The sequence below is a fragment of the Staurois parvus genome, unplaced genomic scaffold (genome assembly GCF_062004578.1).
Source record: "Staurois parvus isolate SC_StPar_1 unplaced genomic scaffold, SC_StPar_1.0 ptg000548l, whole genome shotgun sequence".
NCBI classification, from domain to species: Eukaryota; Metazoa; Chordata; class Amphibia; order Anura; family Ranidae; genus Staurois; species Staurois parvus.
The window spans coordinates 5,794,014-5,810,420 of NW_028318344.1; the positions used below are offsets into that span (position 1 = coordinate 5,794,014).

General features: G+C 40.4%; 1 protein-coding gene across 1 annotated transcript in view; it reads left to right on the top strand.

The window, feature by feature from the left end:
- LOC149451141 (beta-2-glycoprotein 1-like) overlaps positions 1-16,407 on the top strand; it is a 77,347-nt gene that overhangs the window by 27,563 nt on the left and 33,377 nt on the right. The window contains exons 2-3 of the mRNA XM_089690978.1: positions 6,197-6,337; positions 14,002-14,190. Coding sequence (XP_089547104.1) covers positions 6,197-6,337; positions 14,002-14,190 — 330 coding nt within the window. The remainder of the gene's footprint in view (positions 1-6,196; positions 6,338-14,001; positions 14,191-16,407) is intronic.

Sequence of the window (16,407 nt, forward strand, 5' to 3'; positions counted from 1 at the left end):
CCATCAGGAAGGCCATTCTTTGATCACTTGTGAGTTGTTTATCTTATTCTGGATTTGTTTCATATCTTAATAACAACGGTACTACACTATTAGCACCATTTTCTGCCCTGGCTTGTTCATTGCGAGCAGGGGCGGTCTGACAACTCATGGGGCCCCCGGGCAATAGGGGATCAAGGGGCCCCTGTGTCCTTGCTCAAACTCAAAAAAGCCTATGAAAAAGGTACCAGGGGCATCTCATGGGGCCCCCTACTGACCCCGGGCCCTCGGGCAGTGCCCGAGTTTCCAAATGGTCAGTCCGCCCCTGATTGCGAGCCTCACAAGGTGGAGCCATTTGGGAGTGTGGAGTTTATATCCAAAGCTGTGTGCTGAGTCTGTGAGCAGGGTGAGACCCCCGAGTGTGAGATATCATCTTGCATGTCCATTGTTGAGCCTGATGACACCGCAGCCCAGGACCAGATCCTGATGTCTCCACCGTAAGGATTATACATATAATGCTCATATTATATGTATTTCTGGTAAGTGAATCACCTTACCAGACCTTGGCACTTATAATATAAGTCACGAAGCACTCATTACCAGTTTTTATGGACACCACTATCTTTTGGACTTTTTAATACCATTATGGGACTCTAGTCACGTCACTTATAGAGGTAATATTGCTACATCAATTTTAATGTTTTTACTGGTTTCACATCATGATATATACCTTTTAGCGCTGCATATTTATTTATTTAGATATGGTTATGTACCATAAAGCCCAAAATGTAGTTCATTGGTCAGTAGAAACTTATTCTTTGACATGATCCCACTCATATTTACCAATGTTTGGGGCATTTCTGTGTTGTAACATGGAGAGGTCAGAATCAGTAAAGACATTTTAATGTAGCATGGAAAACTGCTTTAACGGTTATCGGATTAGAATGAGAACATTGCTTTGAAACATTATCTGTGCTGCTGCTAGGGTAATGAGGCTGTGCGTACCGTCCCAGTGGGGGTGAGAGTTTTCCAGGATACTTCCGGTCTTTCTGGTTACCCGTGGGTTTGTTAATGATTGTACTTGTGTCCTTAACTATGAACATTAATGTAGTCCCTGTTTGATAGACTGTACGACATAATAACCAGCAGCTTCTTTTCAAGTTTCCATTGACATCTAGTGAAAATAATTAGTATTACATGAATAATAAAAGCAGGAAATAATGACTGGAAAGCATTCTAGTTAAGAATATGCATTCAGCCCTCAGCTTTTCTTAGAACCCAGTGTATTTCCGTATCTCCCTCTGCTAGTCTGGGAATAGGTTTGGCTCAGGTGCAAGCTTTTATCTAATAACATAGATCAAAGAGTAAACACATTTCATATCAAATATATATATACAGTTGTGTTCAAAATAATAGCAGTCAGACATCACTAACCGGATCAATCACTGTTTTTGGTAGAAATGATATTTCTACATGGCAAATAATTTACTAGCAGGTGTAGTAGAGTAATAGAAATCCAACAGACCCAACAGTCATGACATGCATGCTGCTGATTCTGTGTAATTGAATCACTAATTGAAAGGGGCATGTTCAAAATAATAGCAGTGTGGAGTTCTATTAGTGAGGTCATTCATTCTTTGAAAAACAGGTGGCAATTATTGCCCTTATTTAACCGTTTCAATACCGTGCAATTTTACACCTTCCTGCCCAGGCCATTTTTCAGGTTTCACACTTTGAATGACAATTGCGCAGTCATACAACACTGTACCCAAACTAAAATTTTATCATTTTCTTCACACAACTAGAGCTTTCTTTTGGTGGTATTTAATCACCGCTGGGGTTTTTATTTTTTGCTAAATTAACAAAAAAAGACCAAAAATTTTGAAAAAAAAACCACATTTTTCTTTGTTTCTGTTATAAAAGTTTACAAATAAATAATTGTTCTTCATAAATTTAGGCTGAGATGTATTCTACTACATGTCTTTGGTGAAAATAACCCAAATTAGGATGTATTTTTTAGTTTGTAGGAAAGTTTTAGAGTTCACAAACTATGGGATATATCTAAATATTGATCAGTCCTGAAGTACTGACAGCCAATCTAATTTCTTGAGGTCTAAGAATGTCAGAACAGTACAGATATCCCCCAAATGACCCCTTTTTGCAGAGTAGACAGTCCAACCTACTTCATAAGAGGCATGGCGAGTTTTTTGAAGTTGTATTTGTTTTGTCATAATTTTTCGGAAAATGAAAAAATTAAAAAAATTATTTTCACTATTTTTTTTTTACATACTGTCACCAGTGCAGTACAGCGTCATCATATAACTGGCATGGCGGTGAACAGGGACACTGACTGGTGACAGTATGAAAAAAATACATATATATATATATATTTTTTTTTATTATATTTAATTTTTTTATTACATTTTTTTTAATTTTTTTTAAGATTTTTTTTCATATTTTACTATGACCAAAGTAGTACAATGTTACCATAGTAACATTGTACTACTTTGGGGAAGTGATCAGTATTTTTTTTTTTTTTTTTTACACAATTTGCCTATAGCAAAGAATTACTTTGCTATAAGCAAGCATTTACCTGAATGAAATCGATTCATTCAGCTTTTTTTTTCTTTTTTTTTGTGCTTAGCTGTGATTTGGTCACAGCTAATCACATGACATGTGCATGTGATTAGCTGTGACCATTCACAGCTCGGCACTAGTATACAATGGATGGCATCATTAATGAAGCCATCCATTGTATACAACTGTCATGTGACCTGCTGTGATTGGTCACAGCAGGTCACATGGTACCAGCAACAGGAGCCGGTACTCGGATCTGTCATCGGCCGTGTCCGAGGTGCACGGCCGGTGACAGATCGCACTGCTGCGCCGCTCTGCATTAGCGCAAACTGCGCATGTGCGGGAGCACGCCAAATGGCGTGCACCCGGAGTGCAGAGACACATTTGAAGCCGCCAAACGGCCATTGGCCGGGCGGCTAATGGTTAAGGAAAGAATTCAGCAAATGTTGTACATGCTGGTTACAGTGCATTTCTCTCTGAAATTCTGAGGAAAATGGCTCGTTGCAGACATTGTTCAGAAGAACAGGGTACCTTGATTAAAAAGTTGATTGGAGAGGGGAAAACATATAAAGAAGTGCAGAAAATGATAGGCTGCTCAGCTAAAATGATCGCAAATGCTTTAAAATGGCAACCAAAACCTGAAAGACGTGGAAGAAAGTGAAAAACTACCATTCGAATGGACAGAAGAATAGCCAAAATGGCAAGGACCAACAATCAGCTCCAGGAAGATCAAAGAAGGTCTAAAGCCAAGCTATCTGCAAGAAATCCCCGCAAAGTCCCACTGTTGAAAAAAAGACGTGCTGAAGAGGTTACAATTTGCCAAAGAGCACATTGACTGGCCTAAAGAGAAATGGTGCAACATTTTGTGGACTGATGAAAGTAAGATTGTTCTTTTTGGGTCTAGTGGGCGGAGACAGTTTATCAGACGACCCCCAAACACTGAATTCAAGCCACAGTACACTGTGAAGACAGTAAAGCATGGTTGCGCAAGCATCATGATATGGGGATGTTTCTCATACTACGGTGTTGGGCCTATTTATCGCATACCAGGGATCATGGATCAGTTTGAATACATCAGAATACTTGAAGAGGTCATGCTGCCTTATGCTGAAGAGGAAATGCCCTTGAAATGGGTGTTCCAACAAAACAAAGACCCCAAACACACCAGTAAACGTGCAACATCTTGGTTCCAGACCAACAAGATTGACGTTATGAAGTGGCCAGCCCAATCCCTGGATCTTAATCCAATAGAAAACTTGTGGGGTGACATCAAAATGCAGTTTCTGAGGCAAAACCAAGAAATAGAGAAGAACTGTGGAATGCAGTCCAATCATCCTGGGCTGGAATACCTGTTCACAGGTGCCAGAAGTTGGTTGTCTCCATGCAACACAGATGTACAGCAGTTCTCAGAAACAGTGCTTATACAACTAAATATTCATTAGGTGATTCAAAGGAAAGCAAAATCTCCAAAACATTTTTCAGTTTATATAGTGAATGTTTGAGTTTGTAAAGAAGAATACAAACACTGCTATTTTTTTGAACAGTCTAATATTCACTTTTCTTCAATTTTTTTTAGAGGAACAACACAAATTTGATATATATTTCTTCATGTTTTGATTTGGAATAGAATGTGTAGTGTTCCCAATGCATTTGTGTGTATGGAAATAAAAGCTATTAGAAGGATTTTGAGCTTTATTCACTTTTTTCAACACACTGCTATTATTTTAAACACAACTGTGTGTATATATATATATACTGTATATATATATCGTGTATATATACACTCACCAGCCACTTTATTAGGTACACCTTACTAGTACCTAGTTGGACCCCCTTTTGCCTTCAGAACTGCCGTAATTGTTTGTGACATAGATTCAACAAGGTGTTGGAAACATTCCTCAGAGATTTTGCTCTATATTCACATGAGTTACTGTTGCCTATCATCTCGAACCAGTCTGCCCATTGTCCTCTGACACCAACAAGGCATTTTTGTCCATACAACTTCCGCTCATTGGATATTTTCTCTTTTTTGGACCATTCTCTGTACCCCCTAGATATATTTGAAAATCTTAGTAGATCAGCAGTTTTTGAAATACCAGCCTGTCTGGCACCAACAGCCATGCTTCATTGAAAGTCACTTAAATCCTCTTTCTCTCCCATTCTGATGCTCTGTTTGCACTTCAGCAAGTTGTCTTAAATTCAATTAATTACAACTGTTTCAATAATCTGACATCAGTAGCCATAAATCTGACTGTACTTTGCACCAAACATATGTGTCTGTCTGAATCTAAAAGAGGATTGTTGTACATGGTGTGTAAAAGTGAAATACTAAAAAAACACAGTCCACTGGCATCATGAAAAATTCTATTTTTTTTAAATTAAAATCTTTATCTTATGCTCACAATGGTACTTGCTATAAGTGCCTGTATCATCAAATCTTTTCAGATGGAAGCTTGTTCAGAGCAATAGGCACAGCTCTCCATCTGTAGAAAGTGTACTGCCTCAATGGTGTATGACCACTTACTTATTTTAGAAAAAAAACATTAAATACAGGCCCTTCCAAGATACATGCTTGCTTGGGTTTGGAATGGGAAAACTCAGCACTACCATTTAACTTTCCAACTAACTGTGACAAACAGCTGCATATGGGCTAGCAGACAGCTGTTTGTGTGTTTCAGATAGAAGTAAATAGCAGACAATCTAATTACAGAGGCTATCCACAGCATAGTAGTACATGACTTAGCGGAAGTTGGAAAGTATGCTTTGAGTGCTCCACCTGCTGGCTGCAGCTGTACATATGAAATAATATTTAATATTTCATAATTATCTAACTGATAACTTTGGTTTGTATCCTGAGCATATCTAAAAAATACAGAAAATAATGTACACAAAATATAGCCCCTTTAATGATGTCATCTCCTCCAGGATCCAAAGATGCCCAGGCCAGATATAACTTTACTCTAATGCAGTCTATTAAAGAGTATGTAAACCCAACATTTCATATTCCTGATCTGCTGTACCATGTACTTGTATGAAAAAGTATCAAGTTCCCTTTATATTGCTTCCTTTGTGTGAAATCTCTGGTGTTCCTGCCAGTCCCTCCTGCTTTCCTATTAAAAACTGACCACATGAGGCATGAGAGCACAGCATGGTCAGTTCTCTAGATGTTCTGGGAACTCAGTGTGCTCTCCTCCAATGATCAGACTTGTCCTGACACCCCCCCCCGCACAGACATTCACTGGGAAGATCAGTATTCTGCGGTTCCCCCTCCCCTGCTCCTTATGCAGGTGAGAACAGAGGGTATTTGGTCGCTTATGAAAAAAAAAAAAAAAAAAGGAGGAGGGAAAAAGCTGTATATAATGTTTTTATATATCTATACACAAAAGTTTTGCCTTTCATTTCTTTATTCAACTGAATGGGTAGTTGTACAAGCTGATGGTTTACATATCCTTTAACAGATAATCTCTGCTGGTTGTTATCAGTTGTTACTGCACTACTCAATGCTTCTTCGACTCTCTGGGCTGACCAGTCAATTAGACCTGAGTGAACTGCATACAAGGCATTTAAATAAATGCAAGGATTTTTTTTATTTGTTGTACTTGCAAAGCAATATATGACACCTTTGTCTTTAAATCATTTTCAGGAGTTTCAAATGTCTGCCCCAAAAGAAAGCAAAATCCTATTGGCCAGACATGCCAGAAATCTTGTATACAAGATCAAGAGTGCACTAAGAATAGACCAAAATGTTTGTGTGATGGAGGATGCGGAATGAGCTGTATCAAACGTAAGTCCGTGCTAAATGGTTTTTGGAATCTCTTACAAATTATTAGTTTAATTTTTAGTATTAAAACTTTGTTATCAGAATAAAGAAGATGAAGCTGAACAATTACCTATGTATGCTGGGAATGATATTAATTTCAATGATACAGTCATAGTTATCTCCACTCTAATTTAAATATTCTATTTTATTGAATTTGGATAGAATCTTAACACCTCCTAGGAATGCACTACTGTCCAGGTCTCCTGGGGTAGATTTCTCAATTCTCCTGATACAAGATTAGCTGAAACATTTGACCCAAACTCTTCAGCTGGTCTTGTGTCTGGCCTAGGCTAAGTGCTTCAGCTAAACTAGTGTCAGGAGTTTGGAGACATCTGCAGCAAACTTTTCTGAAAGACCAAGAACTAAACTTATGATCAAAATTGTTGGCATGAAACCAAGCAAGCTACTACTCATGATTTTGATTGATCACCTTAATTCGATCTGATGTTGATTGACCACCTTCATTTGATCTATCAAGCTGAGCTACAAATTGACAGCTGAAAGAAAACAACAAATTGCTTAAAGGTTATTAAATTTTTGCCATGGGTTGTGTTAGGCAATTTTGATCCCATCTCCACAAATTTTCATCCGGATTTTGATTTCAGCTTGATCAAAATGGTTGAAAATGACAGAAAATTGGAACTTGTATGGCCAGCTTTAAGGGTGCATTCACACTTGCAAAAGCACCCTCAGTCCGATTACCTGCAAGAATGAGGGTTCCCACAATAAGAGGCAGCTCCATTGAAACCAGTAGGAAGATGCTGGCTCCTGTAGCTAATCTCGCATTCTCACATGTAGTTTCTCATACAGCTATCACATGTGAGTGATCAGCCCTGAATACAGGTAGTCTGCATCCAGGACCGATTAACCTCATGTGATCATTGCATGAAACATTACATGCAAATGGGCACAATTAGCTGCAGGAATCATCAGCCTCCTATTGCTTTCAATGGGATTGCCTCTCGCAGCTACAATATGCACAGAAACCCCCACTGGAGTTCTTGCATGTAATCAGACGGTGGGTGCATTTGCAAGGTTCTGTTATATAAATAGGTAACCTGCAGTAGCCAGTTGTGGCATTGGTGGGTTCATCACAGTCATTTATTCTGTAAAGAGGGCACTGTCAAAGGTCACAATGGCACAAACTGTTTGCACAGTATTGGCAAACATAAATGCAAATCTGCAAAGGAATGGACCGAGAACAGATCTATTTCAAGCTCATACAAAGCATTTTACCCATGATGATTATGTACCGCTCACCCCCAAAGGAGCTTCTGAGTATTGTTTCCCCTTCACCCTGCCCAGCCAAGCAACACGCATTTTCCAACTTCCACTCAGAGTCATTAACCAGTCCATGAGCTTGTTTTTGTTATTTTATTTGGAGAGAAACAGGATAGGGTTTAGGGGTAAATGGGATGCGCAACTTGACTTGCAGTAATAACTCTGAGGACAAACTTTTTAATTCTGTACAAAAAAAGTAAGAACCTGGACTTTTTACTCCAGCTGGAGTTGCACAGTCTCTTGATAAATCAATAGCACAAACTTGGTGAGGAGCATCTGAACCCCCTAAGTGAAATCTCTCCATACCCCAGCTAGAAAATGCCCATCTACCTGGCTGCCCTTGAAGAGTAAGGAGCAAGAGATTCCAAGACAGGCATGCAGCACTGCCCCAGGGAGAAGTGTTGCACCTAGCAGCCCTCACTCCTGTAGGCCCCAAGGGTGTAGAGGTACTTATGCTATTCTTGTATCCTGTAGCCTTGGGTAAACTGTATTAAGGCCTCTGACTGAGCCAGTTTCTTTCCCCACTTGCAGGCTGCCCTTCCCTGATGGACTGTAAAGCAGTAGAGCTCCCTCAGTCAGCTTCCTTTCTTTCCTTCCTCCAGCCTCCAGCCTGGAGGCAGAACTCCCCCTTCTCTGGGGTCCCCTCCCAGGCTACACAGCAGTACCTTCAGTAGTCCGGCTTCCACCTGACTCCCCTGCTGTCTTTTCCATATTTGTGGGCTGGTCTTCCCACACTTCCAGGATCTCCTACCTGGGATTGGTCAGCCTCCCATGAATATGCAAATCCAGGTCTCTGCCCACTAGCTTCTGAAAGCCTTCATGGACCTCCAGAACCAAGGGGAGGAGATAGAGATTCAACTTGCTGAGCCTAACCTGGACTTGACCCTTACTCAGACATGCCTACGTCAGCTACTGAGTGAGCCAATAAATTTTCTTGTAGAGGGTGCTACAATTAGAAAATATAGTCATTCCCTTATAAATGTTAAAACAAGTACAAATGAGATTTTCAAAATATTAACCCATGTTTTTAAGAGTATTTACTAATATGAACTTTAACCTAAGCATTATGTCTAATAACCCTTACATTGACTATATATTCCCTTTTGATAGCTAAAGAGAATTTTTTTTTTCAAGAAAAATCCTTTGGATAATATCTGCAGATCACATCACAATAACAAACGTACTGACCCTTGACTTCATTCTACATTATTTCAGCATGGCAAAATAACATTCCATATTACTTCCATTTACATTGTTATAATCTTTCCTCAGATCAGGCAATGGCTGGGTCACTTAAGCCAGTTCATTACTGAGAACTGCTCACCCTACTGTCTAATGTCCATACATCATAATTATACTAATACAGCCAAGCTGCAGAATATGAAATATCACATCACATCATCTAGAAATGCATGAATAAAATATCAAGTGACTGAAAAAAAGTATTTAATGCGCCATGGGAAATGCGCTGTAAAATTACAGTGCAGTGGTATGTTTATCAGAGAGAAACATTGGTTTGGCTCCGTGGCACACATGTTACAGAGAAGGGCATTGTGGTAATCCAGATGCTCTGTCTGTTAGATGACTTTTATCACCAAAGGGAAGGTGACCAGATGGTGCTGCCTCCTCTCATATCATCATTCACATCCGACTTATTAAAGGTGCACAGCACAGAATTCACAGATAACATTCAATGTATTTGCATTTTACCTCCATCCTTCTGGTACAGCTATTTAATAAGACAGGGCAAAGCACATTAAAACCCTGGCCGCACTGGGTGCGACTTAGCATGCAATTTGCATGCCATGCGACTTGCAAATCATATGCCAAGTCGCACCCCATTGTCCGCAATTACAGCTGTCAATTCGGTGCGATTCTGACCTGGTTGATTTCTAAAGTAGTACATGCACTACTTTCCGTGCGATTTGCTTAGACATCAAGGGGTTTATTTACTAAAGCTGGAGAGCCCAAAATCAGACTCCCTTCTGCATAGAAACCAATCAGCTTCTAACCTCAGCTTGTTCAATGAAGCTTTGGCAATGAAACCTGGAAGCTGATTGGTTTCTATGCAGAAGGGAGTCTGATTTTGGACTCTCCAGCTTTAGTAAATAAACCCCCAAATGTCTTACAAATTGCACTTGAAATTGGCATGTCCCCCAACTTCGAAATTGTGCAACTTCACTGTAAGACGCACAATTTCAAAGTTGGGCTTGATGTGTCTGGGGTGTTTAGAAGCAGCTTTGTTGCATATATCTACAAGCTTTCAGCTGAATTGTGCAGCCTTCGTCAAGTGCTGGATGAAGAATGCAACTGAAAGCCTATGGTTATATGTGATAAACTTGGGTACTGTAGCTTTGGATAGAGAGGCACCATGATTTTGGAAAACTGGAGGACTGGACTGTGGCTCTCATTCATCTATTACTTCCAATAGTGAGCCAGGATGCGGGGAAGGTCTGGAGTGGCGCTGCAGGTCTTGTATGTTTCAACTACCTTGGGAAACAGTTCAATCCACCTAAAGCTGGCCAATAAAGGGTATCAATTGAACTCAAACTTTCTGCTTTAATCGATGGCTAACACTCTAATATATATTAGCATACAGTACAGAGTACAGGGTAGTAAAGGCCACACACATGCCACATTTCAGGCAGTGGCATCACTATGGGCTTGTGGGGAGAGCGGACCACACTTGGGGAACACCTGCCAGAGGGGTGCCACCAGGGCCAGGACACTGTTGCATCCTGTGGATAGGGGGCACTGGGAGCTTCAGCTTGTCAGTGTCTGAATGACAGGAATAACGCCCAGGCAATAGGGGATCAAGGGGCCCCTGTGTCCTTGCCTAAACTCAAAAAAGCCTATGAAAAAGGTACCAGGGGCATCTCATGGGGCCCCCTACTGACCCCAGGCCCTCGGGCAGTGCCCAAGTTTCCAAATGGTCAGTCTGCCCCTGCCCCTATCATTGAGCTAGAGAATCACATAGCAGTGACCGAAACAGCTTCTGGAGGAGCGGATTCTTTCCTCCAGCAGCTGTCTGATGTGGGTGGAAGTGATTGGGCAGGATGGCACCACAAATATCTGCTTCCCAGAGAGGGGAAAATGAAGATCTGCAGATAGCCGGGACCCACTGGTGAAGGTAAGCGGGACACACTGGAGGTGGGTGGGGCACACTGGAGGTGGGTGGGGCACACTGTTAGAGGTCTTCAGGACCCGCTGGTGAAGGTGAGCAGAACCTACTGGTTCCATGTCGCCCGTGATGTCACCGGTGCCATTGGGAAGGTGCAAGTTTTAACAAGGGAAACTGCTCCACTTCTGTGAGGTCAGAGGGAACTTAAGGCTCTCTCAACCGATGGGGACACACATGGCATAGGCAGCAGTAAGGAATGTCAATGTAATTGAGATTTTTTTTTTCTTTTAGTGCTCTTCCAGATCTGCTGTACTGCTTAATCCCTCTGAAAGTTGAATCTTGGTGGATCACTTTTCAAAGGGTTGTATAGCAGTGACTGACAGATGTTCAGGAGGTGGTACTGCTGCTTCCTGAACACCTCTTGTGGTTTTTGTTCTGTTTTTTTAATTGCCAAATGGCAATTTTCCTGTTTAGGAACTGTGAGCCGAGCTTCAGCTCATGGTTGTGGTGTGGCCCAAGAAAGCTCAATGAGTTTGACAGGTGGTACCACAAACTCTGCACACTGAGTTAAAAATGCCACAGCTGCAAAGTGAAGTGTCCCAGCTGCAGCACGTGCACAGCTCTGTCCAGCTATTACAGTTTAGGTTGGCAGCCATGGGGGTGGTAAAACCACAGCTCAGCTGCCTGTATTTACTGTCCCCCAGACAGTGCATGTTTCTTTTTCAGTAAAAACATGTCTACTTGCTGTTTCTTACAGTGGAACTTTAGTTCCAATATAATGTTTAGTATGCCAACAAATTAATGTGCACTGGGGATGTCCAGACAGCAACTGTAAAAAGCAACACTCTTTGTTATATATAATAAAGTGCAGAACACCATTCAAATCCCCCCATATAGGAAACAGTGACGTTCCACGACCAGAGTACAAAAGTACTCCAAGTCTGAGAAAGAAATGTTTGTTGGAGAACGGAAATAACTTAAGGACCAACCAGAATTGCACAGGAATGCATTATGGGTCCCACTGCAGTGCAATTTGGCAGCCCATTCATATTATTGCCATTATATGCAGTGTTGTATGGGGAAAAAAATATTGGGGGGGCGTGACAGCATGTTTTACTGCACCAGATGACACCAACCCTAGTGACGCCACTGATTTCAGGCAATATTAGACACTTTTACCCATCTTTTATTTGCAAAAACAACTGAATAGATTGACCCACCACGAACGCTTTAGGTCATTTAACATCATTTATAGATAGTCAAAAGGTGTTGAGATTGATTGATTGAAAGTTGTTGAACCCCATAGCAACCAATCAAAATGAATTTAATTGCATTCTGTTTAAGAGGTTAATTCTTAATTGGTTGCTTCTGATTACTGCACTTTGCATATGTTATAAGAATATTTAATGCCTTCTGCTATACTTTACAATTTACGCTGGTTGGGCAGGGGAGCATCTGCTATACTTTACAATTTACGTTGGTTGGGCAGGGGAGCATCTGCTATACTTTACAATTTACGTTGGTTGGGCAGGGGAGCATCTGCTACACTTTACAATTTACGTTGGTTGGGCAAGGGAGTATCTGCTATACTTTACAATTTACATTGGTTGGGCAGGGGAGTATCTGCTACACTTTACAATTTACGGTGGTTGGTCAGGGGAGTATCTGCTATACTTTACAATTTACATTGGTTGGGCAGGGGAGTATCTGCTACACTTTACAATTTACGGTGGTTGGTCAGGGGAGTATCTGCTATACTTTACAATTTAAGTAAGTTGGGCAGGGGAGTATCTGCTATACTTTACAATTTACATTGGTTGGGCAGGGGAGTATCTGCTACACTTTACAATTCATGTTGGTTGGGCAGGGGAGTATCTGCTATACTTTACAATTTAAGTAAGTTGGGCAGGGGAGTATCTGCTATACCTTACAATTTAAGTAAGTTGGGCAGGGGAGTATCTGCTACACTTTACAATTCACGTTGGTTGGGCAGGGGAGTATCTGCTACACTTTACAATTTACATTGGTTGGGCAGGGGAGTATCTGCTATACTTTACAATTTACATTGGTTGGGCAGGGGAGTATCTGCTATACTTTACAATTTACATTGGTTGGGCAGGGGAGTATCTGCTATAGTGAAAAAAAGGGGGAGAGAACAATGTTCTTGGACAACTTGCCAGCCAGCTTGCTAACAACCAAATTAACCTGTCTAACAGTATGCGTTTATAACAGGGGTTTAGTTAGCACACATTTGCAAATACATACGTAAGCCACAGAGCCACGACACGGCACCCTGATCATCTGTGGTCCTAACTCTAAAATTTATGAGTCCCCATAGTAGAGGCACATGCATTTAATGGATAGATCAAGGGCAGGTGGACCTGAGGGAGCCACCCCTCTTAAAGGCAAAGGAGTGCACTGGACCCCAGCATGTAGCACAATGGCAACCAGGGCCCTAGTGCACCCACGTACCAAAAACTCAAACATGCATAAAAGTGGCCACCCGCCCAAGTCTATAACTGGCTTATGAAGCAAGGACACATAAACAGGCATCACATAGTGAAAAAAAGGGGGAGAGAACAATGTTCTTGGACAACTTGCCAGCCAGCTTGCTAACAACCAAATTAACCTGTCTAACAGTATGCGTTTATAACAGGGGTTTAGTTAGCACACATTTGCAAATACATACGTAAGCCCCTTTTTTTCATTATGTGATGCCTGTTTATGTGTCCTTGCTTCATAAGCCAGTTATAGACTTGGGCGGGTGGCCACTTTTATGCGAGTATCTGCTATACTTTACAATTTACATTGGTTGGGCAGGGGAGTATCTGCTACACTTTACAATTTACATTGGTTGGGCAAGGGAGTATCTGCTATACTTTACAATTTACATTGGTTGGGCAGGGGAGTATCTGCTACACTTTACAATTCACGTTGGCTGGGCAGGGGAGTATCTGCTACACTTTACAATTCACGTTGGTTAGGCAGGGGAGTATCTGCTACACTTTACAATTCACGTTGGTTAGGCAGGGGAGTATCTGCTACACTTTACAATTCACGTTAATTGGGCAGGAGAGTATCTGCTATACTTTGCAATTTAATTAAGTTGGGCAGGGGAGTATCTGCTATACTTTACAATTTAATTAAGTTGGGCAGGGGAGTTTTATAAGGAGTATAGTTCTTTAAAAACAATAAGGCAGTATAACTGTTAATGTTTCTGTTAAAGCCCGCAACAGCTGCCCTTGGCCTGTGACCATCGAGAATGCTAATACAACTCTGAATCAGAATACCAAAAACTTTGATGATCATATGACAGTTCACTGTTATCCGGGATTCAAAATGGCCAATGGACAGGAGATGGCAAACAGTCGTTGTCAAGGAGATAAGAAGTGGAGTGTGACAGCACCCTGTGAAGGTAACAGCAACATGACATGATTCATTTTATTTTAGTGCTGCAATTCATGAAAATGCCGCTCATGTGGAGTCTGCAATTTTTTCCCTTTGCATTTTTAAACACATTATCAGTGGGAATGCCAGAGGATAGACCTGGGAACAGCTGTTTTCCTGCTTCTGCCAGAAAGAGTGCTTATCTATTGCCATCTATTCCAAGTCATCACTATTCCACAATTCTAACTATGAATGCTCTGACCAATAATTATTATATTTTACATAAAATGTTACATCAAATACCATGACTGTTTTCTATAAAAACATATTTGTATAACATACTTTTTTTAAAGCGACTCTGTTCGGTTAAAGAAATGTCAGAAGCCAGGGCTGTAAACCCACCTACTGTATTCTGCTGTTTCTTCATTCTTTGTTCTCTTACAAAACAGCCTCCTCATATGAGATATATTTTGGGGTGTGTTTGTTGCTTGTTACCTGCAATTCTGCAATGCAGTTCTGCCTGGTCTTCGTTTTACTGCAGAATTTGGATCATTTGCAGAGTATATTCAATCTGATGAGCAAGAGTCACTTGCCCTCTTAATGTGACTTTCAGTATCCTTAGCATGTTAGAAAAGAGTTCCAGCTGCCCAATGCAGGAACTTTTTATTGACCCTCTAGTGGGGTCTAGTGGTGTGAGTTAACTGTACACAATCCAAGAGTGTGAGGGGTGTGCTGGAGAGCATTCTATTATGTTCAGCAGACATACCCTTAATTCCAACTATCGTGAATATATCTACGTTTCTGTTTGACAAAGTTTCACAATGTGACAAGCAGCATATTATATAACAGAATGAAGTTACATACAGTAGTTAGTCTGGTTGAAAAAAGACAAAAGTCCATCAAGTTCAACCATTAAAATATAAACCCACAGTTGATCCAGAGGAAGGCAAAAAAAACCCAGCAAAGCATGATCCAATTTGCTCCTGCAGGGAAACAAAATTCCTTCCTGATCCCCCGAGAGGCAATCGGATATTCGCTGGATCAACTTTTCCTATAAATGTTATTATCCAGTTATATTCTGTGTATCCAAGAAAGAATCCAGGCCTTTTTTAAAGCAATCCCCTGAGTTGGCCAGAACCAGCTCTTGAGGGAGTCTATTCCACATTTTCACAGCTCTCACTGTGAAGAAACTTTTCTGCGTTTGTAAATTAAATTTCCTCCAGACGTAAAGAGCACCCGCTTGTCCTCTGTGATGACCTCAGGGTAAATAACTCTACACCAAGTTCACTATATGAACCACTGATGTATTATACATGTTGTTCATATCCCCCCTTAATCTCCTCTTCTCAAGAGAGAATAATTTCAGTTACTCTAATCTTTCCTCATAGCTGAGCTCCTCCATGCCTCTTATCAGTCTGGTTGCCCTTCTCTGCACTTTCTCCAGTTCTCCAATGTTCTTTTTGTAAATTGGTGCCCAAAATTGAACTGCATATTCAAGATGAGGCCTTATAATTACAATTAATTGAACACCAAATATATATTTCTGAGGTATGTTCTTCTTACGATGGCTAAATTACAGTATCTTATTAGCTTTCAGGGCAATGTAAATTAGGTGTCGGTGTCTAACAGATAAATATTTTCTTATACATTAGTGTAACCACTTTATACTCTCATCCTTCTAGAAACCAGTTATGGTGAATTTAACTGTAATATACACAACCTACTAGAAAACCTCCTGAGGTCCCATCCCAATATGGTTTTATGTATCCAAAAAATACCCAATCGAGGATCCAAGAGTGTAAGACTAATCTCTAACAGACATGCAATCTATAAAAATGATTTTTATTATTATTCTAAATACATGTAAAAAACACAAACAGTTCTCTAAAACAAATACTTATTTAGACCTCATACATCAAATTAGTCCCAGATATTATAGCATTATACTGCTTTTAAAATATTGACGTTTCACAATCTACAGTCGCTTCCTCAGGATGTGCACTGGAGAATAGGTTTAAACATCTTGTACAACTGATTCACAAAACACAACAAGAAAATATGTTACAGTATATGACATCCAATATATATATTTAAAAAAAACACATATATAAATCTTGTCCCCTAATGTTCATTATTTACACTTAAGGAGAGAAAAAAACACCCTATTACCATGGGAGTTATATAAAATTAATTAGAATTGAAAGCTTGAGCGGTATGAAAGTTCAATTTTTTGTCAAAGACCAGA